This window comes from Myotis myotis, unplaced genomic scaffold (genome assembly GCF_014108235.1).
Source record: "Myotis myotis isolate mMyoMyo1 unplaced genomic scaffold, mMyoMyo1.p scaffold_m19_p_22, whole genome shotgun sequence".
NCBI classification, from domain to species: Eukaryota; Metazoa; Chordata; class Mammalia; order Chiroptera; family Vespertilionidae; genus Myotis; species Myotis myotis.
The window spans coordinates 1,201,320-1,227,574 of NW_023416327.1; the positions used below are offsets into that span (position 1 = coordinate 1,201,320).

Here is a 26,255-nt window from a genome sequence, read left to right on the forward strand (position 1 = left end):
AGGGGCCTGGGGTGTCAGTAGGTTGGGGTCTCAGGGGCCTGGGGTGTCAGTGTGTTGGGGTCTCAGGGGTCTGGGGTGTCAGTGGGTTGGGGTCCTAGGGGCCTGGGGTGTCAGTGGGTTGTGGTCTCAGGGGCCTGGGGTCCCGGAAGGTTGGGGTCCTAGGGGCCTGGGGTCCCGGAAGGTTGGGGTCCCAGAGTGTTGGGATCCCAGGCGCCCCTCCCCAGGCTGCGCCCCACAGACACCCGCCCCCCCTCCCCGTCCCCCCTCCCGCCTCCGGAGGCGCCCAGAACTGGGCGTGGGGCGCCGGGCGCTATCGCAGGGCCACAGCCACTCGGGCTCCGAGGCGGCGGCACCGGAGGCGCCCGTGACCGTGTCCGCACAGACGCCCCGCGCCCACCCGGCTCCGCGGACCCCGCCGACCGGCCCGCCGATTCGCCCGCCCGCGCCCCAGCGGGAGGTCGGGGGGGTGCGGGGAAGCGGCCGCCCAGCTTCCAGAAAGTTCCGGGCGTCTGTGGCGTCACCGTCCCCGCGGAAACGGCCGCCCGCGCCTCATAAAAGCCGCCGCCGCCGGGCGCCCCAGTGCGAGCCGGACGGGCCGCGGCCGTGACGGGATTGTGACGTGACGCGGCCGCGCCGTGACGTGGCCGTGACGCGCCGGGCCGAGCCTGACGGGACGCGGACGCGGCGGGAGGTGACCGGCCGGGCGGGCGGCGGCGGGGCGCGGAGCGGCTCCTGAGCGGCGTCGCCCGCCGCGGCGCGGGGACAAGATGGTGAAGGAGACGCAGTACTACGACATCCTGGGGGTGAAGCCCAGCGCGACGCCCGAGGAGATCAAGAAGGCCTACCGGAAGCTGGCGCTCAAGTACCACCCCGACAAGAACCCCAACGAGGGCGAGAAGGTGGGCGCGGGGGCGCGGGTCGTCGGGGCGCAGCGGCCGGCCGTGGGCGCGAGGGGCCTGGGGAGCGTGAGAGGGCGCGGAGGGGGGGGCGTGAGGGGACGTGAGGGGGCGTGAGAGGGCGCGGGGGGGGGGCGTGAGGGGACGTGAGGGGGCGTGAGGGGACGTGAGGGGGCGTGAGAGGGCGCGGGGGGGGGGCGAGGGGCCTGGGGAGCGTGAGGGGGCGCGGAGGGGGGGGCGTGGGGGGCGTGAGGACGTGAGGGGGCGCGGAGGGGGCGTGAGGGGACGTGAGGGGGCGTCAGGGAACGTGAGGAGGCGTGAAGAGCGTGAGGGGACGTGAGGGGGCGTCAGGGAACGTGAGGAGGCGTGAAGAGCGTAAGGGGACCTGGGCTTGAGGGGGGCGTCAGAGGGCGTGGGGGCGTGAAGAGCGTAAGGGGGCGTGAGGGGGCATGGGAGGGCGTGAGGGGACGTGGAGCGACGCGCGGGGCGTAGGGAGCGTGGGGGGGGACGTGAGGAGCGGAAGGGGACGTGAGGGGCGCGGTGGACTGGGACGCGGCAGACACGGAGTTCGATGCGGGACTCCTGCGGCGGGACCACGGCGGGAACGCCTTTGGGCTCTGAGCCCCCGGTGATGCCTGCGCCCAGGACGAGGGCCCTTCCTGGGGTGGTGGCGCCCCTCTCGGGCCGGATCCAGCCACGCCAGGAAACGGGGAGGCCCCGGTTCCGTGCTCACCTGCGCACGCGCGGGGCCTGCTGTCACCCGTGGAGGCCCCACGCCGCCCACAGAGCTGAGTGACGGGCGGCTCGGGCACTGTCCCCTGTGGCCCCCCCCTCCCCCCCGCTCCTTCCCGTCTTGCCCGCTTCCTTGTAAAATGTGCGCACCCCGGTCGCCCACTTTTTAAAAAAATAGATATTTTTGTTGATTTCAGACTAAGGGAGAGAGAGAAACATCCATGATGGATCAGCTGCCTCCTGCACGCCCTACACTGGGAATCGAGCCCGTAGCGGGGCCTGTGCCCTGACCCCCGTGACCTCCTGGGTCACAGGCCGGTGCTCCAACCACTGAGCCACCTGGCCAGGCGCCTGGACCACAGTTGAAGTCGCAGGTGACGCCCCCCACCTCCCCCCAGCAGTTGGTCGGGGGGGTGGGGGTGGGGGTGCGGATGCTGGGACCCAGGTACCTGTCTGCCTGGGCTCCTGCGGCTGGAGGCGGCGGGTGGGCGGTCCTGCGGGAGGGCGGCAAGAGTGACGGCGGGTTTATATTTAGCCCCGGTGCCCTGGGTGGCGGTCACACGCTGGGTGCTTTCCTGGACGGCGGCTCGCAGGGGGCTGGAGGACTCTCCCGTCTATATTTAGGCGGCTTACTGTAGCTTTTAGGGTGACTGGCTCCGCTCTAGGGGTGCCCCCCCCCCCCGTCCCGATCCCCGTCCCATTCATTCACAGTCGCCCGTTTCTGGGAAGCAAGCTCCTTGGAGCAGAGCGAGTCCAGGTGTCCGATTTCACGTCTCAGGAGGCGGCGCGTGGGAAAGCCGCTTCTTATTTATTTTTATTTTTGGTATGTTCTCATTGATTCCAGAGAGGGAGGGAGAGGGAGAGAAACATCAACGGTGAGAGAGGATCATGGACCCTGGGGATGGAGCCTGCACCCCGGGCATGTGCCCCACCCTGGGGATCGAACGCTGACCTCCTGGTTCGTAGGTCGCCGCTCAGCCACGGAGCCACGCGGGCCGGGCGGACAGCCGCTCTAACGCGGACGTGACCTGCACTGCGTTTCCGCACGTGTCCCCGTCACACCACCCGAGCCGGGGTGGGTTGTGGCCTCGCGTCTGCGTCGCCCCTGAGGCTCTGGTGGGGATGTGCCCACCCCGGGAGGCTGGCGCGGACCGGAGTCTGAACCTGGACCCCGGCCTCCTCCTCCTTCAGTTCGGGTTCCGTGGGGGCTGCGTGCCCCCCCCCCCCACGTGGGCCTGGCGCCTGGGGTGCGGTGTCGGTGCAGAAGGGAGGACGGTGTGGCGGGTTCTGTGGGGGGAGGAGCAGCTTCCAGGGAAATTACTGTAGTGAAGGGGCGGGGGAGGCCGTGGGAATTCGGGTTGGAAACCAAAGGGACGATGGAAACTCTGCTGTGAGGTCCCTAAGGAGAACGCACTCATTCATTCATTCACTCACTCACTCACTCACTCATTCACCCGTTCGGTAGGTGCCTTCTGTGTGTGTTGTCCTACTGTGTGCGGGCACACTGCGCAGACCTTTTCTGCTCTGTGTGTAGGTCTCGTCCGCTCTGCCTGCCGCGGGGGGAACGTTTTTATCTTCTTCCTGCTCAGCCCGTCACTGTATTATTAATGTCTCTTCAAAAATAGATGAAGGCAGGCCTGTCCCGCGAGCCAGCCGTGGGGGTGCTGGTCTCTGTTTGGGCCTGTTGTCCGTGTTGCTAGGCACCGGGCAGCGTGTGTCGCCAGGCGCTCCGTGTGGAGTCCCTGCCTCGGCGGCGTGTCAGGGAGCGTGCCTCCCCCCATGATGGGGCGCAGCCTTGGCTGTTACCCCAACTGGCTCTTGAGGTAACTTAGGTCTTTGCGACGATTTCACTGTAACTTTCAGGTTGAAGAATAGATTTTCATGGAAGTTTAAAAAAATCATAAGAGAGCCTAAGAGTGCCCTGGCTGGTGTTGCTCAGTGGATAGGGCCTCATCCTACGGGCTGAAGGGTCCCGGGTTCGATTCTGGCCAAGGGCACAGGCCCGGGTTGCGGGCTCCATCCCCAGTGTGGGGCGTGCAGGAGGCAGCCGATCCATGATTCTCTCTCATCATGGATGTTTCTCCCTCTCCCTCTCCCTCTCTCTCTCTCCCCCTCTCCCTTCCTCTCTGACATCAATAAAATATATTTTTTAAAAAAGAAAGCATGATAGTGCAGAGAAGTTGAGACTATAGAGGCCCCGCTCTGCCTCTTCCCGTGCTTCTCCCAGGACGAGCACAGGTGTCATCAGGGACCATCCTGGTTCTCGCTGATGTTTTATCGCAGACACTGTCCCAGCTGCTGCAGTCCCCTCGCCGTTCTCCTTCCCTCCCAGCAGCACAGTCACTTCATGACGGGCCTGTGGCCAATGATCCCCCCTGAACGGCGAGCTGGTCAGGCAGGAAGCTGGTGAGGCTCCAGATCAGTCCCCTCGCCCCCCACCCCCACCCCCTGCGAGCCCCAGTCCAGGACCTCGGCTCGTCCCGTCTTCCGTCTCGCAGGATGTCCTTGCCCGTGGGTTTTCTGGTTCGTTCCTTCCTTACACTTGGGTTCCAACGAGGCACTTCTGGTGGGAAGGCGACGTGTGGGGCTGGGGCCTGAGAGCCCTGGGGTGCGTCTCTGAGGGCAGCAGCGGCGAGGGGCTGCGCTGACCGGTGAGATGGGAGGGAGGGAGGGAGGGAGGCTCGGCCTGGCCATACCTGCGATCGAGGTTTATGCACAGCGTCTGCAGCCTGTAGGGGGGAGGCGCTCACACTGTGTCTGAGGCTGATTTCCTGCGAGTAGATGTCAGTCCGTCCCCAGCTGGGGAGCCAGGCGCAGTGCCCTCCGGAGTCTGGGGCCTCCTCCCGCTGTGGCTGGCCTGCCTGGGCTCCCTGTGCCCCAGTTCACCCGATTTTCCTGTCGGGGCCGCCGGCGTGAGGAGGGATTCCCTGCCCGCTGCTCTCCCTCATTCTCTGCAGTGGCCCGTGTCCCACCTGGCGGGGGAGCAAGAGGACAACTCGGGGTCCAGATGACGGACGGACCAGCTGGTGTGGGTGGGGGCAGCACAGGGGATGCTGCCTTCCCGGGTGGGTTTGCTCATGACCCACCTCAAACCATCGCTCTCTCTTTCTAAAGTTCAAGCTCATCTCCCAGGCCTATGAAGTGCTCTCCGATGCGAAGAAAAGGGACATCTATGACCAGGGCGGCGAGCAGGCCATCAAGGAGGGGGGCCTGGGCAGCCCCAACTTCTCCTCCCCCATGGACATCTTCGACATGTTCTTCGGCGGGGGAGGGCGGATGGCCCGGGAGAGGAGAGGTGCGTGCCCTGGGCCTGAGGGGCCGGCACAGGCCAGAGCAGACAGACACGGTGTCTGTCAGCAGATGAAAGAGCTCCCGCTTGGCCACAGGCGGCAGGAGGGTGGGGTGGAGGGCGTCAGGCTCAGGGAGTCTCCACGCGGGTCCGGGCACGGCTGCGTGTCCGTCAGCGAGGAAAGGGCTCCTTCGGGGCCCAGGTCGCTTCAGGTCCTGCAGGGACCTGCCCTCAGATTTGTTTTGGAAACACAGCTGGAAACTCTCTGCTGACACCCATAAATGACTAATGAGCTCATGGCCGCAGGGGTATTGTGTCTCCCGGGCAGAGAGCCAGGGGACGGGGACGGGCAGGTGTGAGAGCAGCTGCTCCCCAGGGGCAGGGGGAGGGGGAGGGGGGCCTGAGACAGCCTCCCGTTGTCTTGTCGTCAGGGTGGGACCTCACACGGGACCTGTGACTGCGGCCTGACTAACCGTGGTCCTTTCTCTCCCCCGCCAGGCAAGAATGTTGTGCACCAGTTGTCTGTGACTCTTGAAGACTTATATAACGGAGTCACAAAGAAGCTGGCCCTCCAGAAAAACGTAATTTGTGAGAAATGTGAAGGTAAAAGCTTTTGAATGCTTCTCTAATTCTGATCCCTTAGATCTGCAAGCCGTGGTGACTGTTATAGTTCAGAGGAGGGCGATTCCATCTTCTCAGATGGGAGGCCAGGCAGAGGTGGCAGACGGGTGGCCCGAGGGACACGGGTCTCGTCTGCACAAAAATCACGGCAGTTCACCCAACGCAGGGGTCAGACAGTAAAGGGTTGCGGCCTTGAGGGCCATGTGGGCCCCGTCCTGACTGTTCCAGCTCTTAGTGCAAACACAGCCTCAGACCGGACATGAGCGAGGGGCCATGCGTGTGTTCCAGCAGTTTATTTACAAAACCAGCGCCTGGCCATCGTTTCCCGGCCCTCGACTTGAATGTAAATGCAGTTAACGTAATTTTTTAAAATCTGGTTTGTCAAGAGCAGTCAGACCCATACCGTCCCCCACGCACTGGCTGAGCTGGGCAGCCGCCCGTGGACGGGCCGTGTCCTCCGTGGGGTGGGAGGAAGCACAGGCGATGGAGCTTCAGTGACGAAGTCGGCCTGAGACGCAGATGTTAACATCCGGCCGCCATCTGCTTGGCCGGCACCCCCGTCACGCCCACATGGCTCATCACGTTTGTGGTCAGAACTCAGACCCCAGGAGGAGCGCCGCTCACACCTGTGTCCTGTCCCCTAGGGATCGGGGGGAAGAAGGGCTCCGTGGAGAAGTGCCCGCTGTGCAAGGGCCGCGGCATGCAGGTGCACATCCAGCAGATCGGGCCGGGCATGGTGCAGCAGATCCAGACCATGTGCATCGAGTGCAAGGGCCAGGGCGAGCGCATCAGCCCCAAGGACCGCTGCGAGGGCTGCGGGGGCGCCAAGGTGGTCCTGGAGAAGAAGACCATTGAGGTGCATGTGGAGAGAGGTGAGGCCGCAGCCCCGCCCGCCCCGCCCGCAGGCGGCTCTCCTGGGCGGGCGGCTCTCCTGGGCGCGCTGCCTGAGGGGCTGAGCGGGCGCGGCTCAGGGGAGCATGCCTAACCAGCAAGGGTGCTGTTCCCTAGGCATGAAGGATGGGCAAAAGATTCTGTTTCATGGAGAAGGCGATCAGGAGCCCGAGCTGGAGCCTGGTGATGTCATAATTGTGCTTGATCAGAAGGATCATAGTGTCTTTCAGAGGCGAGGCCATGACCTGGTCCTGAAAATGAAAGTCCAGCTCTCCGAGGCCCTCTGTGGCTTCAAGAAGACGGTAACCACCCTGGACGGCCGCGTCCTGGTTATTACGTCCAAGTCAGGTAATGCCGCCAGCGCGCCCGCCGCCGCCGCGGGCCCGGGCGTGGTCCAGACCCCTGGCCGCGTGGCTGCTTTCGCCCTTAAGGCTGCTTGTGCTACACGAGTTAGTGACTCGATTCATCGAAGTTGAGAGTCACCATGGACTTGAAAATTGATGCGTTTAAAAGCTCTGCCACCCGTTTCCTGACGAGCCTTTCCCGCAGGTGAGGTGATCAAACACGGGGACCTGAAGTGCGTGCACAACGAGGGGATGCCCATCTACAAGGCGCCCCTGGAGAGAGGCAGCCTGGTGGTCCAGTTCCTAGTAAGTGCCCGGGCCGGCGCCCCGCCCTCTGGGACACGGCAGGGGCTGAGCCGGATGGAAGCCACACCCCCGTCTCCCTCCCGTCCAGGTCGTCTTCCCCGAGAAGCTCTGGCTGCCCCTGGACAAGCTGCCCCAGCTGGAGGCCCTGCTCCCCCCGCGGCAGAAGGTGACCGTCACGGATGACATGGAGCAGGTGGAGCTGCAGGAGTTCAGCCCCAGCGACCAGAGCTGGCGCCAGCACCGCGAGGCCTACGAGGAGGACGAGGACGGGCCCCGGGGCGGGGTGCAGTGCCAGACGGCCTGACGGCGGCCCGCAGCCGCGGCGTCCTGTGTGCGTGTTCAGCATTCCCCACGGCTGAGTGTCTTTTTGGGTTTTCTTTTGGTTGTGACCTAAGTTATAGCTTAATTTATATTTAAATGTTCTACGTGTAAACCTCCTCTAGTCTGCACATGGAAGCTGTGTTCACATGTTCAGGGCCCCCCGGGGGTGCCGGTGACCACGCCGGCCTCTGCTCGCAGTGGCTTTGCCGTAACTGGTCCCACGTACGGCCCGGCCCGGCCCGGCCCGGCCTCCGCCCCCTCCCTGCTCTCCAGCTGCGAACGGCCGTGTGAGTCTAGGTTCTGGCTGATCCTCGGGAACAAAAGCACACCTGTGGGCAGCGGGGGCTGCGGGCCGGCGTGGCTCCCGCTGCTCCGCACCTGAGGGCACGGATGGCGTGTGCGTCCGTCCCTCCGGGGAGCTGCCCGGGCCTCCAGCCTCGCGGGGACACCCGTGTGCGGGGGACCGGGTGCAGCGCTGGCCGTGCCCTTGCTCCTTGTTGTTTGTGGTTTTGACGATTTTCTGTTGACGTTTGCAATGCTCTCCCACCAAAGTGCTTCCTTGTCAGAAGGTGAAACCTCCCGGGGCCCAGGGCTCGGCCGCTCCCTGGATGGCCCGAGGGTCTGGGGAGGCCGGGGAGAACGCGGGGCTGGCCCAGGGCTCGGCTGCTCCCTGGATGGCCCGAGGGTCCAGAGCGGCCGGGTTCCCACCTCATCCTCCCAGACTCAGCCTCTCCCCCCGTAGCCATGAAGGGCTCCTGCTCGCCGACGTCTGGGGCCCACACTGACCGCTGCCCTGTGGGCGCCGCTGCGAGGGGCGGCCTGTGGGGGGCTGTCGGGCGTTAACCCATTCGTGGCAGGTAGACGAGGCTTACACTGAGGGTCACCACGCCTTTAGCTGTACTGACCCGCTCCCTCCCCAAAGTCCCTAGAAACACCACCTTCTAAGCCGCTGCGTCAGCAGAGGCCACTGGGCGCCCCCACCCTCACCTGGTTGGGCACCGCGAGTGGCTCCGGCCAGGGCCCTCCGGGAGGTCGGCAGGCGGAGCAGTTTGCTGGCAGTGGACACAGAAGGGCCCCTGAGCCCTGTGGTCGCTGTCAGGACGGACATGGGACCTGGTCTTCCACACCAGCCAGTGGACACCCGTCGCCGAGGGCCACGGCGTCACCTCCGAGGGCATCGCCGCGGGAGGCGCGTGGCCGGCGACAGGCCCGGTCGTGGAGATGGGATTGGAGGGTGTTGCTGGGACTGTCCCACCTGTACCTGTCGCGTCACCATTAAAGTTGGGCTGCAGGGGCCGCGTGGCTGTGGCTTTCCTTTCTGGGCCTCGGGAGCGGCGTTCGGTGCAGCTGGCCTCCCCGGTGGGTGCAACGGAGTGAGTTCCACTCACGGCGCCTCTATCTGGGGGGCAACGCCCCCGGAAGGGGGGTCACTGGAGGGCGGGAGCAGGCAAGCATTGTCCCAGCCTCGGGCACCGAGCAGCTCCCTGGACGCATCGGAGGAGCCTCCGGGCCGAGGAGAGGGGCCTGCATGGCCACAGGGCAAGTGGGCGGGAGAGGGGGCTGGGGGTCACAGGGCGAGTGGGCCGGAGAGGGGCTGCGGGGTCACAGGGCGAGTGGGCGGGAGAGGGGCTGGGGGGTCACAGGGCGAGTGGGCGGGAGAGGGGCTGGGGGGGGTCACAGGGCGAGTGGGCGGGAGGGGGGCTGGGGGGGTCACAGGGCGAGTGGGCGGGAGAGGGGGCTGGGGGGTCACAGGGCGAGTGGGCGGGAGAGGGGGCTGGGGGGTCACAGGGCGAGTGGGCGGGAGAGGGGCTGGGGGGTCACAGGGGGAGCAAGCAGGAGGAGGTGGGGCACAGGACTGACTCAGGACATCAGGTTACGATCAATGAGGACAAGCTCAGTGTCGGCTGCGCCTGCCTGCGTTCGCTTGCAGACATCGGGGACAGGTGCCCCGGGAGGCGGGCGGGGCCCGGACATGGAGGCAGCAGTGCCCAGCAGCGGAGGCTCCTGCGATTAGCGGGTGAGGCAGTGGCCGGGCCCTCACAGCAAGCAGAAGGCTGCCCCATGGGCAGGCCTGCAGGGCGTCCCCCCAGCCGACACCCATTTCCTCCAGGGCCCCTTCTGGGTGGATCCGCTCCCCCCCCAGCTCCTGCAGACCCGACCTGGGCCTCAGGGAGGAGGATCCCGGGCCTGCCTCAGGCAGACGCTGCCACCTCCCGTCTCTGCCCACTGCGGGCCCCCGGAGAAGGAGCGTGTCCCAGAGGCGGGCGTGGGTACGAACAACGCTTTACGTTAAGGCACGAACAGCACCTCCAATAAAACGTGAAAATATTTATGTCGTATCTACACAGCGCAGGGCTCTGCCAGCACAGAGGCTGTGCCTTTAAGCTAAAAGGCAGGAATGTGAAGTTCAGTCCTTCGCGGAAGACGGTCAAATGGGGCAGTCATAGACGTGAATTTCCTGATCGTCTCCAACGGACACGATCTTGGAGCCGTTTCCATTGTATTTCACTCCCCAGACCTGCAAATACAGTAGAGAGAGGTCCTGGTGCCCTTGTTCTTCACGAGCAAACGTCCTCACTCGAGAAACCGAGGGAGGGAGGCCTCTTGTGACCACGCCCCTCGCCTCCCCACGAGGAAATGTCTTTTCTAAGCAAAACGACGTCCACACACCTTTCCGACCCAGGGCCCAGGACAGCCTCGTGCCAGGAGACAGCCCCCAGCACGCGGGCGCCCAGGGCTCCGGCAGAGAAAGGCCCTGACCCCCGAGCTCCCTCCCCCAGGGACGTGCACCGGCTCACGCACCCGTGCCCGCCCCACCTCGCCCCGTGCCCACCCCACCTCGCCCCGTGCCCCTCCACCTCGCCCCGTGCCCGCCCCACCTCGCCCCGTGCCCCCCCACCTCGCCCCGTGCCCGCCCCACCTCGCCCCGTGCCCGCCCCACCTCGCCCCGTGCCCGCCCCACCTCGCCCCGTGCCCCACCTCGCCCCGTGCCCGCCCCACCTTGCCCCGTGCCTGCCCGTCAGTACTTCTGTTCTCAGAGCCCGTGGCGCCCGCCTGTCCTGGGAGCTGGACGGTTGGCATCCTGGCCACCGAGCTCACTGCTCCGTGCTGAGTGGACAGTCTGCCTCCCTCACGGGCAGTTTCACCAGGTCAGCCTGTCACCAGAACCCCGAGCTGGGCGTCTGGCGCCGACTCGTGTGTGATTGGGCCACACGCACCTCCACGCCCGCCACCTCCCGGGACGCCCCACACCAACCCCACACCAGCCAGGACTGACACGGAGTGGGATGCCGAGGTCAAACCCCCTCCACGTTACTGGCCGGGTTACAATTAAAGGCAAAAAAGCACAATTTCATCCACTCTCCTGGCTTCCCAGGTGGGAGGGGATCATCCTCACAACCTGGGGCCACGGAAGCCACGCGCACGGCCGGCGCTTGTGCTTACGCCGACCGGCTCCTAAGACCCCGGCCCTCGCAGCGGCTGGACCAGCAGCACCGGCCGCTGGAGCCGCTAGAAATGCAGACGCTGGGCCCAGGCCCCCGAACGACACCTGCACGGCTGCCGGATCCCGGGGGCTCCCGTGTGGAACCCCTTCCCCGTTTCAGTTACTGGCAAAGGTGCGTCCCCCGTGAGCACAGAGCCTGCTCTCCCGACGTAAAGACCCAAACGCAGTGATCCATGTCACAGGAGCCAGGCCCTGCAAGAACCTCCGGCTTCAAGTTAAAGCACTAGATCCCGTCCTTGCGAGCACCCACAGGACACGGGGCTGTGCGTGAGCCACGGCCGAGAGGGCCTCCCGCCAGGTGCACCCAGCCAGGGCGGGCACGGGTGGGAGCAGTGGACACCAGGCGCTGAAGGTGGTGCGACCAGCACGTGTTTCCTGGCCTCCACGTGCTCAGCCTGCACACAGGACACGGGCTGGACGGCGTCCGAGCTCAGAGCAGGCCTCCCGTCCTGACCAGCGGCAGCAGCAAGGTCAGGAGGGGTCAGCACGGGGCAGACGACGCAGCGAACCCGAGTATCGCAGCGTTCCGGGCGCCGTACCTGATCCTGGTGGTCGAAGAAGGTGTGAACACAGGTTCTCGTTCCGACGTCCCAGACTTTCACGCTTTTGTCCGACGAACTTTGTAAAAGAGGGAACGCTGGTATCAGAAAACATGTTCAGGCTGGTCCGACGGGAGGAATCTGACTAAAGAGCCCGGACTCTGGCACCGACCCTGACCTGCCCGGCCCGCCCAGCAGGGTTCTCGCCAGGAGCCCCCGGCCCTTCACCAACTGCAGGCGGAGCCCCAGATTCACAAGGAAAACGACGGGCTGGGGCTACGTGTTCAGAAGAACCCACGCCTGCTCCCGCGAAGGGCGGCGAACTTCACCACCTGAAGGGGCAACGCCGCGGCGAGCAGAGGCCACCCGCGTGCCAGGCGACTCGCGTACCTGGAGACGAAGTGCGTGTTGTCCGGACAGAAGGCCACGTTCAGCACCCAGGACGCGTGGCCGCTCAGGGTGCCCGCCAGGTTGGCGTGTTGTCTGAAACGAGACGGGTCCGACTCGGAGGCGTCAGCTCGGACAGGTCCCGGAGGCGCGTGACCAGCTGCCCGCTTACCCGGGCCCCCCTGCTCCCGGACGACGGCAGCACGCGCCCATCACACGCCCCAGGGAGGCACGTCCCCCACAACAACAAGTGCCCCACGGCCCCGCCCCAGAGCCTAATGATGCCGCCCAGAGCGGGCACAGGGCGTGACGGGCAGAACGCAGACGCTCCCCCAGGAGGAGCCACGCTCGGCAGCCGCTCCCAGGCGGAGAGACCAAGGACGGGGTGTGGGGCCCCCGGGCTGTGCCTCCCTGCGGGTGCCCTGACCGCCCACGTGGCTTGGAGAGAACACACACACACACACACACACACACACACTGACACACACACACAGACACACACAGAGACACGCGCGCGTGCACGCACACACACACTGCCCTGGCTGGTGTGGCTCAGTGGATAGAGCGTCGGCCTGTGGACTGAAGGGTCCCAGGTTCGATTCCGGTCAAGGGCACAGGCCCGGGTTGCAGGCTCCATCCCCAGTGGGGGGTGTGTAGGAGGCAGCCAATTCTTATATATTAAAAAAGATAAATATATATATACATATATATATTTATTGATATCAGAGAGGAAGGGAGAGAGAGAGAGAAACATCCATGATGAGAGAGAATCATGGACCGCTGCCTCCTGCACGCCCCCCACTGGGATGGAGCCTGCTACCCGGGCAGGTGCCCTGACTGGGAATCGAACCATGACCTCCTGGTTTCTAGGCCGACGCTCACCCCTGAGCCACGCCGGCCGGGATGGAGGGACCGTCTCTAACCTGACCTCAGACAGGCAAGTTTAATCGCTGCAGCCGGTCACGGTGTAAAGCGTGAATGAAATCACCTCCGGCAGGAGAACAGCCTCCAGACACCCCACACTCCCCGCCCCCTGGGACCCGACGTGTCTTTAGCAACAAGAGCCCAGCTCAGCGGCGACTCACACATCGTAGATCTTGATGTAGCCATCATCTGAGGCCGTGACGAGGAGCTGGGAGTCCGGGGAGAAGGTCAGGGAGCGGATGGGCATGGCGTGGCCTGGAACCACAGTCACGTGAGCCGGGATCACGTCCGTCCTCCCGCGGCCGCCCGGCCCTGCCCTTGGACGAGGCCGAGTGCCCTTCCCCAGTGCCCGTCAGAGGGGCAGACGGCCCCGCCTCCCGTGGCCAGAAACGTCCCGTCCCCCAGGCCCTGCCCCCGAGGGTTTCGCCTCAGCTCCCCTCAACCAGTGACCTCGTCACGCGGCTCAGAGCGGCCATCTCCCTCCAGGCCCAGCCCTGGCCCAGGGCTCCCCCAGCACCCACCATCGAACAGGAGTTGCTCTCTCATCACTAAGAACCCTCTACTCAAGGGCGTAGAGCGGACACGACAGGAACGAGACCCGTGCAGCCGCGAGAACCAGCGAGGCCGGTACCACCCCACCCCCACCCCCCCACCCCCACCCCCGGCTCTGGCGGCAGAGCCGCCTGCGGGAGCCGAGCAGCCGTACCTTCCAGCGTGTGCAGCAGCTTCCCGGTCGCAATGTCGAAGATGTTGATGATGCCGTCGATGGCTCCGCTGGCCAGGTACTTCCCGTCGGGGCTCTGCGCACAGACACGAGGACGCGTGAGACCACGGGCAGCCCGCACGCATGGTGCCTCTGCGGCCGCAGGTCCCGCGGGATGCCCGGCCACCCCCCGGGGAGACACAGCAGCCCAACAGATCCGGGCGCGAGGTCGGAGGGAGGAGAGCGCGGCCCCTTACGTAGGCGATGCTGAGGATGAACTTCCCGCGCGTGTCCAGGGAATACTCCTTCTTCCCGCTCTCCACCCCGAAGATGTTCACCTTCCCCACGTGCGTGCCTGTGGCCAGGTACTGGGAGTCGGGAGAGAAGGCCAGCGTCCAGGCGTCCACTGCCCAGGAAGAGAAGGGAAAGGACGGTGAGCGGGAGGGAGCCTGATGCTGCACCATGTGAAACGCGGCCACTCCAGTCACAGCTTCTCCAGGGAAAGCAGGCGCCCCCCCCAACGCCAGGCGCCCCCAGAAGCGACTTCCACGCGAACAAACGAGCGTGAAACCGGGAAATGCCCGACGCCCGTCCCGGCGGCTCGATGGGCGGGTGTGGCCCCTCCTCCCCGGGGAGGAGGCCGAGCGACAACAAGGGACAAACCACGTGTCACTCGGCACCCGGGCGCCTCGCCCGTCACGCAGGAAAGAGCGAGGACGTGTGGGAACGCGATTCCACGTGCGTGAAGTTTCCCAAAAGGCAACATGACAGGACAGGGCAGAGCAGTGGCGGCCGAGGCCGGGGGAGCGGACTGGGCGAGGGCGGCACCGGGCACCTAAGTCCACACGGAGGTGCCGCAGAGGGACCCGTCACCTCAGCACGACGGTGACCAGAGGGAGGTGTCCCGGGAACACTCGTACGTGGAACCCCATGTGGCAGGTTTACAGGGACCAGGACGGGGCGACGCTGCTACACGACACCCCACACCACGTACGGGGCGCCCTCAGTCCTGCCCGACAGGCCCAGGAGCAGCCGCTGGGAACGCTGTGCAGCCCGAGGGGAGGGGAGGCCCCCCCGCCCCCTCCTGCGGGGAAGCTCCCCCTCCAGCCGCACCCCCGGCCCTGGCCTGTCTCTCAGCCCAGCTGCACCCCGGGCCTGGCCTGTCTCTCAGCCCAGCTGCACCCCGGCCCTGGCCTGTCTCTCAGCCCAGCTGCACCCCGGCCCTGGCCTGTCTCTCAGCCCAGCTGCACCCCGGCCCTGGCCTGTCTCTCAGCCCAGCTGCACCCCGGGCCTGGCCTGTCTCTCAGCCCAGCTGCACCCCGGACTGGCCTGTCTCTCAGCCCAGCTGCACCCCGGGCCTGGCCTGTCTCTCAGCCCAGCTGCACCCCGGACTGGCCTGTCTCTCAGCCCAGCTGCACCCCGGCCTGGCCTCTCTCACAGCCCAGCTGCACCCCGGCCTGGCCTCTCTCACAGCCCAGCTGCACCCCGGCCTGGCCTCTCTCACAGCCCAGCCGCACCCCGGGCCCGGCCTGTCTCTCAGCCCAGCTGCACCCCGGGCCCGGCCTGTCTCTCAGCCCAGCTGCACCCCAGCCCTGGCCTGTCTCACAGGCCTGGCCTGGTCTCTCAGCCCAGCTGCACCCCGGGCCCTGGCCTGTCTCTCAGCCCAGCCTGCACCCCGGCCTGGCCTGTCTCTCAGCCCAGCTGCACCCCGGCCCTGGCCTGTCTCAAAGCCCAGCCGCACCCCGGCCTGGCCTCTCTCACAGCCCAGCCGCACCCCGGACCTGGCCTGTCTCTCAGCCCAGCCGCACCCCGGCCTGGCCTGTCTCTCAGCCCAGCTGCACCCCGGGCCTGGCCTGTCTCTCAGCCCAGCTGCACCCGGGACCTGGCCTGTCTCTCAGCCCAGCTGCACCCCGGGACCTGGCCTGTCTCTCAGCCCAGCTGCACCCGGGCCGGCCTGTCTCTCAGCCCAGCTGCACCCCGGGCCCTGGCCTGTCTCTCAGCCCAGCTTGCACCCCGGACCTGGCCTGTCTCTCAGCCCAGCTGCACCCCAGCCCTGGCCACTCTCACAGCCCAGCTGCACCCTGGACGGGCCTGTCTCTCAGCACAGCTGCACCCCGGCCTGGCCTGTCTCTCAGCCCAGCTGCACCCCGGCCCTGGCCTCTCTCACAGCCCAGCCGCACCCCGGCCCTGGCCTGTCTCTCAGCCCAGCTGCACCCAGGGCCTGGCCACTCTTACAGCGCAGCTGCACCCCGGCCTGGCCTGTCTCTCAGCCCAGCTGCACCCCAGCCTGGCATGACTCTCAGCCCAGCTGCACCCCGGCCTGGCCTGTCTCACAGCCCAGCTGCACCCCGGGCCTGGCGTGACTCTCAAGCTCCAGCGCAGGAGTCGCAGACCCGGAGCCTGGCCTCGGGGTGCCCTGGGTCCAGGCCACCTGCCGAGAACCGCGTCTGCCCGCAGTGGACTCTCACCCGGTCCCGCGTCGATGGACTTGATCTGCTTGCCGTTCTCCAGGTCCCAGAGCCGGATGTGGGCGTCCAGGGAGCTGGAAGCGGCGATGGGCAGCGTGTGGCTGATGTCCACGGACACCACGCCCAGCTGGTGCCCCTCCAGGCTCCACTGCAGGTCCAGCTTCTCGTCACGCCTGCAAGGGAGACAGGGAAACGGTTTCCTCACGGCATCGGGCCGTGGCCACGCGTGACCAGTGTCTGCGGATGGAGCCTCCGGGGCGTGAGGAGCCCCAGGCACCAAAGGCAGCCAAGGGTCACCTTGGGCCTCACCCGAGTACAGGGAGGAAGGGGGAGACCAGGGTCCCTGGGAGACCACCTGCCCCCACCCCACCCCCCGGCCCCACTTTCCTAGAAAACAGGGAGCACTTTCCCGACCGCGACCTGCGGGCCGGGACGTGCACCCCTGAACCGTCCCCCGGGAGGTGCTCACCACTTCCAGACCTTCACCAGGTCGTCCAGGGACCCTGTGACCACCGTCTCCGAGTTCTCCTTCTTGTTGGTCCCCCAGGCCACCGACCAGATGGCGTCATCGTGGGCTGGAACGGAAGCTGCCGGTTAAGAAGGCCTGGGCGGCCTCCACGCTGAAGGCGCCCACAGAACGGGCCGAGCACCGTCCCCGCCTCCCGCGGACACCCCCGCCCCCGCCCTGCTCTGCTCTGCGAGGCGCTTTCCCAGGGAGCTCTTATGACGACTGGGAACTGGAGGCTCCCAGGAAGCCCCGCCCAAGCACAGGCCGGCCAGGGGGAGGCGCTACCACCACCCGATGGAGATGAGCCTCCCCACCGCCCACCGCCCGAGAGCCCTCAGCTGGGCGAGCGCTCCCTCCCGGCACCTCTGGGAGCCGGCGGGCAGTGACTGCCAACAGCGCAGGCCCCAGAGCGCGTGCCCGATGCGGCCCCACAAGCTGCCTGGCCGCGCGTGTGCTCTGCGTCAGGGGCTGGCGACGCATTAATCCCCCTGGAGTGTCACCTCCATTGGTCGCCACCACAACCCTATGGAGCAGGCGCTGTGAGCGGCACCTCACGTTACAGACAAGGAGTCAGAGGCCCAGAGGAGCCTGCAGTGCCGGCTGGGGGCTCAGGGGGTGCGTGTCAGTCCATGATCCAGGTCACTGGATGGATTCCTGGACTGAGGACTCGTCCTGCGTAGGGACGTGCAGGAGGCAGCCAGTGGAGGCTTCTCTATCCTCCCTTTCTCTCTCTGTCTCCTCTCTCACTCTCTCTCTCCAATCAATTTTTAAAATATTTTTTTAAAAAAGAGACACTAGTAGCTCCCTGGAACTCCAAAGCTAAGAAGGGGCAGAGCTGGACTCAAAGCCGACCCCTCTGTTAACGGGAGTCGCCCTCGGGCCCCGTGTGCAGCGGCCTCCGGGGGCCACCCCCTCATGGGGGCCACCCGGCAGCGGGGAAGCCCTCCGGCCTGCCATCTGCCTTCCTGTTGTTTGCTTTTCAGGGTGTCTGTGTCCGGCCGCCTCTGCTGACTTTCCTGCAGGGAGTAAACTGGGGATGGCATGTCTGGTTGGCATGACAACAATTCCTACAGGAACCAGAGACGACCCGTTTTCCCAGGCAGGCGGCTCACCTTGCTCTTGCTTGAAGAGGATGCTGTACTGAAAAGAACAGGAGCCACATTAAACCAAGGTCAGAGTTCAGACGTGCCGCATCCCCTCCCTGAAGCACCTGCTGGCTCCCACCTCACCGCCGCGCCCCCAGAGATACGGTCACCACGGTGGCAGCTACTTCCTGTCACCCTGACCTGCACGCTCCTGACTCCTGCTCGTGCAAGATCTTTAGGAACAATTAGTTCCTAAAGAAACTGGCCCGGCCGGCATGGCTCACTAGTTGAGGGTCGACCTATGAACCAGGAGGTCAGGGTTCGATTCCCCATCGGGGCACATGCCCTGGTTGTGGGCTCGATCCCCAGGGTGGGGCGTGCAGGAGGCAGCCGATCCATGATCCTCTCTCATCATGGATGTTTCTCTCTCCCTCTCCCTTCCTCTCTGAAATCAGTAAAATATATTTTAAAAAAAGAGAAGGAAGTGTAGCTTCTCCATTCCCCTGAGACTAATAACGTGCTTTTCCTGCTCGGCTCCCGGGAAGCTCAGGGCGCACTCTGCAGCTTCATTTGTGCAGCTGCATCTGAGGGCACAGCCCAGAGAAGGACCCGTTAGCCTTGTCCCTGATCTTATGGTAAACACGGTCTCTTCTCTGCTGATCTTCGTTTCTCTGCTGCTTTTGTGCAGTCTTTCAGCCCCTCGCCCCCTCTGTGCATGGGGAGACGCGGGGAGCACGCTCCTCCTGGCGCTGTGCACGGGCGGACGCCGCCTGCGTGGTCAGGAGCCGGGAGCCGGTGCCTGGACACCCCGACACCTGCCAGGGCCCCCTGCTGCGCCTCCCTCCACAGCCTTACCTGGTTGGTCATCTCCTCGGCAGGGGCGAAGGGCTACAGGCCAGGCAGCTCTGTGGGAACAGCACCAGCAGGGGTCTCAGTCAGGGGGTGTCATCAGGACGGGGGCCCCGGAGGTTTCCCTTGACCACAGAGTGGCCCGGACACTTGCCCTGGGTCAGTCCCAGGAGCTCCCCTCACACGGCCCTTGGAGCCCACGGCATCAACTAACGCCCTGTCCCAGCCCATGTTTTCTTCTCCCCCAGCCTGACCACAGGGGGACCGGTCTCCGCCACCTGCCACTCTTCAGAGGGAGAGAACCACGGGCCCCTTCATTTATTTATTGTTTTAATCCTCACCAGAGGCTATTTTTCCATTGGTTTTTAGGGAGCGTGGAAGGGAGGGGGAGAGACAGAGAAACACTGATGTGAGAGACACATCGATGGGCTGCCTTTGCACAGGCCCCACCCGGGGCTGGGGATGAGCCTGCAACCGAGGTACCTGCCCTTGCCCGCAGTCGAACCCAGGACCCTCCGGTCCCCAGGCTGACGCGCTTTCCACTGAGCCAAAGGGGTCGCGACCCACAGGCTGAGAACCGCTGCTAGACAATAAAAAAGTAACCATTCTCGGATGTGCTGAGTGGCCCAGTTATAAGTTTATACAATTGGACTAGCTCGCTCCACGCGCTCAGCGGGCGTCCTCACTCTCACCTCCCCCCGATACCAACTCACGTCAGAGCCGAGAGGACCCCAAGCCCCCGCCTTCCCCCCACAACTTCCCACGCGGAACTCACTGCTCGCTCCTCTGCGTTTCCCAAAACAAAACCAAAACACCCCACGTGCCCCTCAGCGCGATCGGGCAGGGCTGACCCCCAAGACCACCCGGTGCCGGGACCCCAGAACCCAGGTGCGTCGGGTGATGGGCGGGAGGCTCGCTGCCTACGGAGGCGGCGGCGCTTCTCGGGGAAGCTCGGTCGGGACCGGCCTCCAGTCTGCGGGGTCGGGGACGTCAGCTCCCAGCTCGGGGCTGCACGGAGCCCGCCCAGGACGCGCCCCGACGGGCAGCAGGGCGACCGGGGTCACGGAGGCCTGGCTCCCCCGCCCTCCCGCCCGGGCCGTCAGCGGCCCCAGCGACGGCCACCCGCACCGGCCCAAGGGCCCGACTCACCGGCTCGGCCCCGTCGCTCGGTCCCGGCGCGCCTCTGACGACAGCACCACGCGACCGCGACGCTGGGAGCTCGCGAAGGGGCGGGGCCTCGCCCAGGGCCACCGCGCACGCGCACTCCCTGCCTAAGCCACGCCCCCGGCGGGAGTGGGCGGGGATAGGCGCGGAGGCCACGCCCCCCTAAGCCTGGGTCTGGGAGGCCGAGGCCACACCCCGTCTCGCTCTGGGGCCGGAAGGCCACGCCCTACTCCCCTAGGGGGCGGGGCCTCGGTGATGGGCTCCCGGAGGCGCGCGGGTTCGGGTTCCTGCAGCTGCAGGTTCGCGCGTGGGGCCCGAGTTCTCCGTTTCCGCTCTGCTGTTCGACTGGTGGCTTCTCGAGTTCTGTTGCGTCAACACTTTTCAGTGAAATATTTATTTTTAATATGTTTTATTGATTTTCTTACAGAAAGGGAGAGGGAGAGGGATAGAGAGAAACATATGAGAAACATCCATCAGCTGCCTCCTGCACACCTCCTACTGGGGATGTGCCCGCAACCCAGGTACATGCCCTTGACCGGAATCGAACCTGGGACCCTTCAGTCCACAGGCCGGCCCTCTATCCACTGAGCCACACCGGTCAGGGCAGAGCTTTGTTTTAAAAGCTGCAAATCGTGCCCACCTGGTGTGGCTCAGCGGTTGAGCCCCGACCTATGAACCAGGTCAGGGTACATGCCTGCGTTTGGGGCTCGATCCGCGGTGTGGGGGGCGTGCAGGAGGCAGCCCATCCGTGCTTCTCTCTCCTCACTGATGTTTCTCTCTCCCTCTCCCTTCCTCTCTGAATTTCCAAACGAAGCAAATTGTTTTGAGTATCAAGTGAGATTTTTGTCAGCCCAAAATGTAATCGTCTCCCAAAAAAGAAATGTTAGATTAAGAAAAATAGATGTAAGAGTGGGTAGCATGCATAGTTAAGGTAATCTTGTATTTAAAAAAAAACACACAAAACACCCTATTTCACATCTACATACCAGTATGTGAAAAAATGTTATAGGACCCCCCTCCAAAAGCAGTGACCACACATTCATATTGTTAATTTTTTTACCATGCGCCCCTGTATGTGTATGTTACTTATAAATCATGTGTGTGCTACTCTGCTAATACGTTTGAAGGTATAATAAAGCAAATACAGGAGAACCAAGATGGCGGCATAGGTTAACGCCGGAGTTTGCTGCTTTGAACAACTACTTCAAAAGTGAAACCAAAAAACGGAAGGGACATCACCCAGAACCACAGGAACGCTGGCTGAGTGGAAGTCCTACAACTAGGAGGAAAGAGAAACGCATACGGACACTCAGAGGAGGCGCAGTGCTGAAGTCAAATTCTGAGGTGCGGAGTGCGCGGAGCGGGCTGGCGGCGGAGGGCGCGGTTGGCGTTTTCAATCGGGAGGGAGTCGCAGACTCTGAGCTCCAGATCCGGGCGAGTCTTTAGGGACCCAGACTCAAACGGGAGAAGCGGGACTGTCTGGCTTCGGTCAGAGCGAGTGCAGCTTTCTCTCTGAGCTTTGCAGCGGGTGCTGGGACTCAGAGAGGCAGAGCCCCTGGGGACAGGACTGAGAGCCGCCATAACTGCTCTCTCCAGCCCACCCTGTTGATTCTGTGCGACCCGCCCCGCCCAAGCCCTGCACAGAGGCATTTGCCGGACAGCCTCAGGCAAAGGCTAGATTAGCACCTCCCTAGAGGACAGAAGTTCTCTCACTGCTGACACAGCTGATTCTCATAGCCACTTGGCCTGGAGGTCAAACCCTCCCTGGAATTAACTACAACAATCAAGATTTAACTATAAGACTGTGAACAAAGACCACTAGGGGGTGCACCAAGGAAGCATAACAAAATGCGGAGACAAAGAAACAGGACAAAATTGTCAATGGAAGATATAGAGTTCAGAACCACACTTTTAAGGTCTCTCAAGAACTGTTTAGAAGCCGCCGATAAACTTAATGAGATCTACAAGAAAACTAATGAGACCCTCGATCTTATATTGGGGAACCAACTAGAAATTAAGCATACACGGACTGAAATAACGAATATTATACAGACTCCCGACAGCAGACCAGAGGAGCGCAAGAATCAAGTCAATGATTTGAAATGCGAGGAAGCAAAAAACACCCAACCGGAAAAGCAAAATGAAAAAAGAATCCAAAAATGCGAGGATAGTGTAAGGAGCCTCTGGGACAGCTTCAAGCGTACCAACATCAGAATTATAGGGGTGCCAGAAGATGAGAGAGAGCAAGATATTGAAAACCTATTTGAAGAAATAATGACAGAAAACTTCCCCCACCTGGTGAAAGAAATGGACTTACAGGTGCAAGAAGCGCGGAGAACCCCAAACAAAAGGAATCCAAAGAGGACCACACCAAGACACATCATAATTAAAATGCCAAGAGCAAAAGATAAAGAGAGAATCTTAAAAACAGCAAGAGAAAGAAACTCAGTTACCTACAAGGGAATACCCATACGACTGTCAGCTGATTTCTCAACAGAAACTTTGCAGGCCAGAAGGGAGTGGCAAGAAATATTCAAAGTGATGAATACCAAGAACCTACAACCAAGATTACTTTATCCAGCAAAGCTATCATTCAGAACTGAAGGTCAGATAAAGAGCTTCACAGATAAGGAAAAGCTAAAGGAGTTCATCACCACCAAACCAGGATTATATGAAATGCTGAAAGGTATTCTTTAAGAAGAGGAAGAGGAAGAAAAAGGTAAAGATACAAATTATGAACAACAAACATGCATCTATCAACAAGTGAATCTAAGAATCAAGTGAATAAATAATCTGATGAACAGAATGAACTGTTGATTATAATAGAATCAGGGACATAGAAAGGGAATGGACTGACTATTCCTGGGGGGGAAAGGGGTGTGGGAGATTCGGGAAGAGACTGGACAAAACTCGTGCACCTATGGATGAGGACAGTGGGTGGGGAGTGAGGGCGGAGGGTGGGGCGGGAACTGGGAGGAGGGGAGTTATGGGGGGGAAAAAAAAGAGGAACAAATGTAATAATCTGAACAATAAAGATTTAATTAAAAAAAAATAAAAATAAATAAATAAATAAATGAGACAATATTAATGTAGAACTTAAAAAAAAAAAAAACAAATACAGAAATAGGATTTTAAGAGGATGAGATTAAAGAATATATACTCAGAGGGTCTAATATTTTCTTCCCACACCCCAGCGGATGGTTTTGCTCATTTGCTCACCAGCTGGGGTACACAGCCCCACTTTGGAGACCCCGGTACCTCCTAAGGTTGTCTGGGTTATAAACATTTGGGAGCCACATCGGTGGCCGTACAGACTGAGCCGCACACGGCGAACCCAGCGGCACTGAACACTGTGATGAGGCGGGGCGAAGGGTGGACCCCGTTTTACACACAGAGAGGGAACCCGACCCCCAGGGCAGTGGGGACGTCTGCAGGGTCACTCGGCCAGCAGGGAGAAGAGTGGGGGGGGGGTCACGGTTCCACCCCCGTCAGGGCACAGGTCCTGGTTGTGGGCTCCATCCCCGACGTGAGGCGTGCAGGAGGCAGGAGATCACACCAGCCTGGGGCCTGACCACGGATGGCCACTGGGTGGCAGTCCCTGCCTGCTGTGGGCCACTTCCCAGCACTTGCTGAGGGGGATGGAGCAGCTGGCACCTGCTTGCCCGCCCTCTGCAGCTACCCCAGACCCACAGGCAGTGGGCCCTCCAAACAAGGGCCTCCCGGGCCTCAGTTTCCTCCTGCAGAAACTGGAGACCAAAACACCCCTAAAATGGAGAACTTCACCCCTAGAAAATGGTTAGGAGCAACCTGCCCGGATGGCTCCGGGGTTGAGCGTCAACCTATGAACCAGGAGGTCAGGGTTGGATTCCCATTCAGGGCACATGCCCGGGTTGTGGGCTCGATCCCTGGTGTGGGGCGTGCAGGAGGCAGCCGATCAAGGGTTCTCTCTCATCACTGATGTTTCTGTCTCTCTCTCCCTCTCCCTTCCTCTCTGAAATCAATATTAAAAGATATTTTTTGAAAAGCAAGAAAATGGGCAGGAGCTACCCTACACTGGTAGACTGAGTCACAGCCCAGGGCAGCCAAGGTGAGGCTGGAGGGAACAGGCTGTGTGCACTGGGAAAGGGGGCAGGATCAGGCCCGGCAGTGCATGACTCCCCGCCCCTCTGGCATCACTTACCTGCTGACTTGGGAAGCAGCGAAGTCAGGCAGGGGAGCCACGGAAGCCAGGTGGGCTGCCAGGAGGAGGAGGAGGAGGAGGCTGTGGGCCCTGGACGGAGGCAGAATCGGGTGGGCGGGTGGGCAAGCTGTGAGCCAGCGCCTAGGCTGCGGAGAACGAGACAGGAGAGGCCGTGGTGAGGGGGTGAGGAAGGTGCAGGGGCCCACTGGGTGATGGGGGTCCCACAGGAGCCGCGGGCGGAGGAGCCGTGCCTCGTAAACGCTCAAAACAGGCTCTTCAGGGAAAGAGCTGACCCAGTTCACAGCCCAGGCTGGTGGCTATGGTGTTCGCACGGCTCCCGTGGGCCATTTCTTTCCTTTTTTAAAAAAATGTATTTTTATTTCAGAGAAGAAGGGAGAGGGAGAGACAGAAACATCCATGATGAGAGAGAATATGAATCGACTGCCCCCTGCACGCCCCCTACTGGGGATCGAGCCTGCAACCCGGGCCTGTGCCCTGAGCGGGAGTCGAACCCGGGACCCTTCAGTCTGCAGGCTGACGCTCTATCCACTGAGCCACACAGGCCGGTGCTGTATCTGCTTTCGGTGGGGCCGTGCCTCCTGGGTCTTCGCTGAGGGAGGACGCCAGGCCCCGGTCCCAGGGAGGGCCAGGCTTGTGCTGGTCCAGTAAGAAGAAGGGCTTACGGCTCCAGAGGCTGGGAGGCCCGCTGCACCCAGAGCCCCACACAGGGTGTGAGGGTGGTCAGGACCTGGGTGCCGCCTCAGCTCCACACCAGCCTGCTGAGACCTGGAGCCCGTGGAGCTGTGCCTGGGACCAGCTTCCCTCCACATGCACACACGCGTGCACATGGGCACACACACATGCACACGCATGCACATGGGTACACACACATGCACATGGGTACACACACGGGGCCGGGGTGAGGGGCCACGGTCTCAATCAGCCCAGAAGGGCCTGGAGCCCTGCCCGGGAGGGGGATCGTTCTGCCGGCCTCTGGGGCTGGGGGGACGGGTCCTGCTCCCTCCTGGCTGCCCCCGTCAATTAACTTGGGGCTCGGTGTGCTGGCAAGCGGGGTTTCAGAGCCATAATGTCTCCCTGTCAGGCATGAGCGATGGGCCCGCCGGGCCTCCCCGTCCCCCTCCCCGAGGCCGGCTTTGTCCCGGGGTCCCCGTGTTTGCATGCGTCACTGCCCGGCCACCCCAGTCAGCAGGTGGCCGCGGGAACGGGAGTGAGGGCGGCCCATCTGCACACGCGAGGCCCTTTGTCTCCGCCGGGCAGGTGATGAGTGAGTGAATGACCAGGGGCTGTCACGAGGCCTGGCTGCTTGGGGACATGGGGCCCCAGAAGGACCTGGGCTGGGTGTTGGGGGGAACCTGGGCAGAACCAGATCTGACGGGCTCCCCCGCCCCCCGAGAGCGAACAGGCAGGAGGGGCGAGGGGCCCAGAGAAGGCGGGAGTCGGTCGGGCGGGGAGTCTGCTTGACTCACAGGAGCGGCCCCCTGCTCGCTCTCCCTCTCTCTCTGTCTCTGTTTTTATTGGTTTTAGGGAAAGGGGAAGGGCGAGGCATAGAGAGAGAGAAACACCGATGAGAGAGAAACATCAGCGATCGGCACGCCCCCGCAGGGGATGGCGCCCTCACCCAGCGTGCGCCCTGACCGGGAACGGATCGGTGGCCTCTTGGTTCCTGGGCCGATGCCCAACCTGAGCCACGCCGGCCGGCGGGCGCATCCTGTGGGTCGGACGTGGTGGGACCAGGACGGACTTCCCAGGCAGGCCGCTCCCTCTGCCGCCTGCCAGCCTGCCCCGCCCCACATGCGGGCGATGCCCCTGGGACGCTGTCCGTCCGTCCGTGTCAGCTGTCCGGGCCGGGACGTGTCAGGCCGAGCGAGGATGGATGGGTCCCCGCTAATGAGTCCGTGAGCCCATCCCCCTCGGGGCTGGGGACCGATGGCCGTAATGACCACTGGGCTGGCCCCCACTGCTGTCCTCGTTGACGGCCCCCCAGGACAGTGGCAGGGAGCCCCCCCGCCCTCCGCACGATCCGGCCGCCCGTCTCTGAGGCACCCACACCAGGTAGGCACGGAGGCCTCGGAGCTCCGTCAGGGACAAGACAAGGGCAGAACCAGCCAGGGGGCATTTCAAGGCCTCCCCAGCCTATAGGCTGGGACTACCAGCCCCCCAAGAACCTCCGGCCGATTGAAGGCAGCACCCCATCCTCGCCGCCTCCCTCACCTTGCAAAGCGAGGCGCTGCCCCACACAGGGACCCTCCACCACGGTGAAGGCGGACACCCAAGTGGGGGCCAGGGGGAGTCCTTCTTTCTTGGGTTTCATCCCCTGGCCCCCGCGATTCTCTGCCCCTGGGGTCCCTCCTAACAGGCCCTTTAACTCTCTGTGGCCCAAGTTCTCCGTGAAACGGGGACTCTGATTCCCACCCTGGGCCCGGACGGGAAGGGGGGCCGTGACCAGGCCCAGGGCCCCCAGGATGGCGCCTGGTCCCGCAGGGACACCGGGTGTGGGTGGCTCTGGGGGGCCCCGAGGGGGC

General features: G+C 63.5%; 2 protein-coding genes and 1 long non-coding RNA gene across 6 annotated transcripts; 2 read left to right on the plus strand and 1 right to left on the minus strand.

Annotated features, from left to right (window-relative positions):
* The first annotated feature begins 492 nt into the window (after positions 1-492).
* On the plus strand, positions 493-8,696 carry DNAJA4 (DnaJ heat shock protein family (Hsp40) member A4). 2 transcript variants are annotated; one of them, XM_036355452.1, is made up of 7 exons: positions 493-899; positions 4,743-4,923; positions 5,416-5,520; positions 6,183-6,410; positions 6,547-6,777; positions 6,979-7,079; positions 7,168-8,696. In XM_036355452.1, exons 1-7 carry the CDS (start codon positions 768-770, stop codon positions 7,381-7,383), a joined length of 1,194 nt encoding a protein of 397 aa, XP_036211345.1. In that variant the 5' UTR covers positions 493-767; the 3' UTR covers positions 7,384-8,696. The 2 variants fall into 2 exon arrangements, with proteins under 2 accessions (XP_036211345.1, XP_036211346.1); XM_036355453.1 differs by lacking the exon at positions 4,743-4,923 and having other exon boundaries at positions 767-899.
* A 1,012-nt stretch (positions 8,697-9,708) lies between these two features.
* On the minus strand, positions 9,709-19,614 carry WDR61 (WD repeat domain 61). Of its 3 annotated transcripts, none has more exons than XM_036355438.1 (11): positions 19,518-19,614; positions 18,375-18,424; positions 17,547-17,574; positions 16,396-16,501; positions 15,927-16,099; positions 13,716-13,864; positions 13,462-13,555; positions 12,917-13,010; positions 11,835-11,927; positions 11,445-11,523; positions 9,709-9,918 (listed from the first exon to the last, which is right to left on the minus strand). In XM_036355438.1, exons 2-11 carry the CDS (start codon positions 18,384-18,386, stop codon positions 9,829-9,831), a joined length of 918 nt encoding a protein of 305 aa, XP_036211331.1. In that variant the 5' UTR covers positions 18,387-18,424; positions 19,518-19,614; the 3' UTR covers positions 9,709-9,828. The 3 variants fall into 3 exon arrangements, with proteins under 3 accessions (XP_036211331.1, XP_036211333.1, XP_036211332.1); XM_036355440.1 differs by lacking the exon at positions 19,518-19,614 and adding an exon at positions 19,220-19,413; XM_036355439.1 differs by lacking the exon at positions 19,518-19,614 and adding an exon at positions 19,144-19,413.
* On the plus strand, positions 16,497-18,979 carry LOC118679079. The gene is made up of 2 exons (XR_004975118.1): positions 16,497-17,605; positions 18,738-18,979. It is a non-coding gene; the product is annotated as an uncharacterized LOC118679079 (long non-coding RNA).
* Positions 19,615-26,255: the final 6,641 nt, after the last annotated feature.

Coding starts and splice junctions, on each gene's coding strand:
- WDR61 (XM_036355438.1), bottom strand. Junction 11,524..11,834: donor AACACGCACTTCGTCTCCAG/GTACGCGAGTCG, acceptor TCTTTTACAAAG/TTCGTCGGACAAAAGCGTGA. Junction 9,919..11,444: donor TCTTCGACCACCAGGATCAG/GTACGGCGCCCG, acceptor CTGTATTTGCAG/GTCTGGGGAGTGAAATACAA.
- DNAJA4 (XM_036355452.1), top strand. CDS start 768: ATGGTGAAGGAGACGCAGTACTACGACATCCTGGGGGTGAAGCCCAGC. Junction 6,411..6,546: donor TGAGGTGCATGTGGAGAGAG/GTGAGGCCGCAG, acceptor GCTGTTCCCTAG/GCATGAAGGATGGGCAAAAG. Junction 7,080..7,167: donor GCCTGGTGGTCCAGTTCCTA/GTAAGTGCCCGG, acceptor CCTCCCGTCCAG/GTCGTCTTCCCCGAGAAGCT.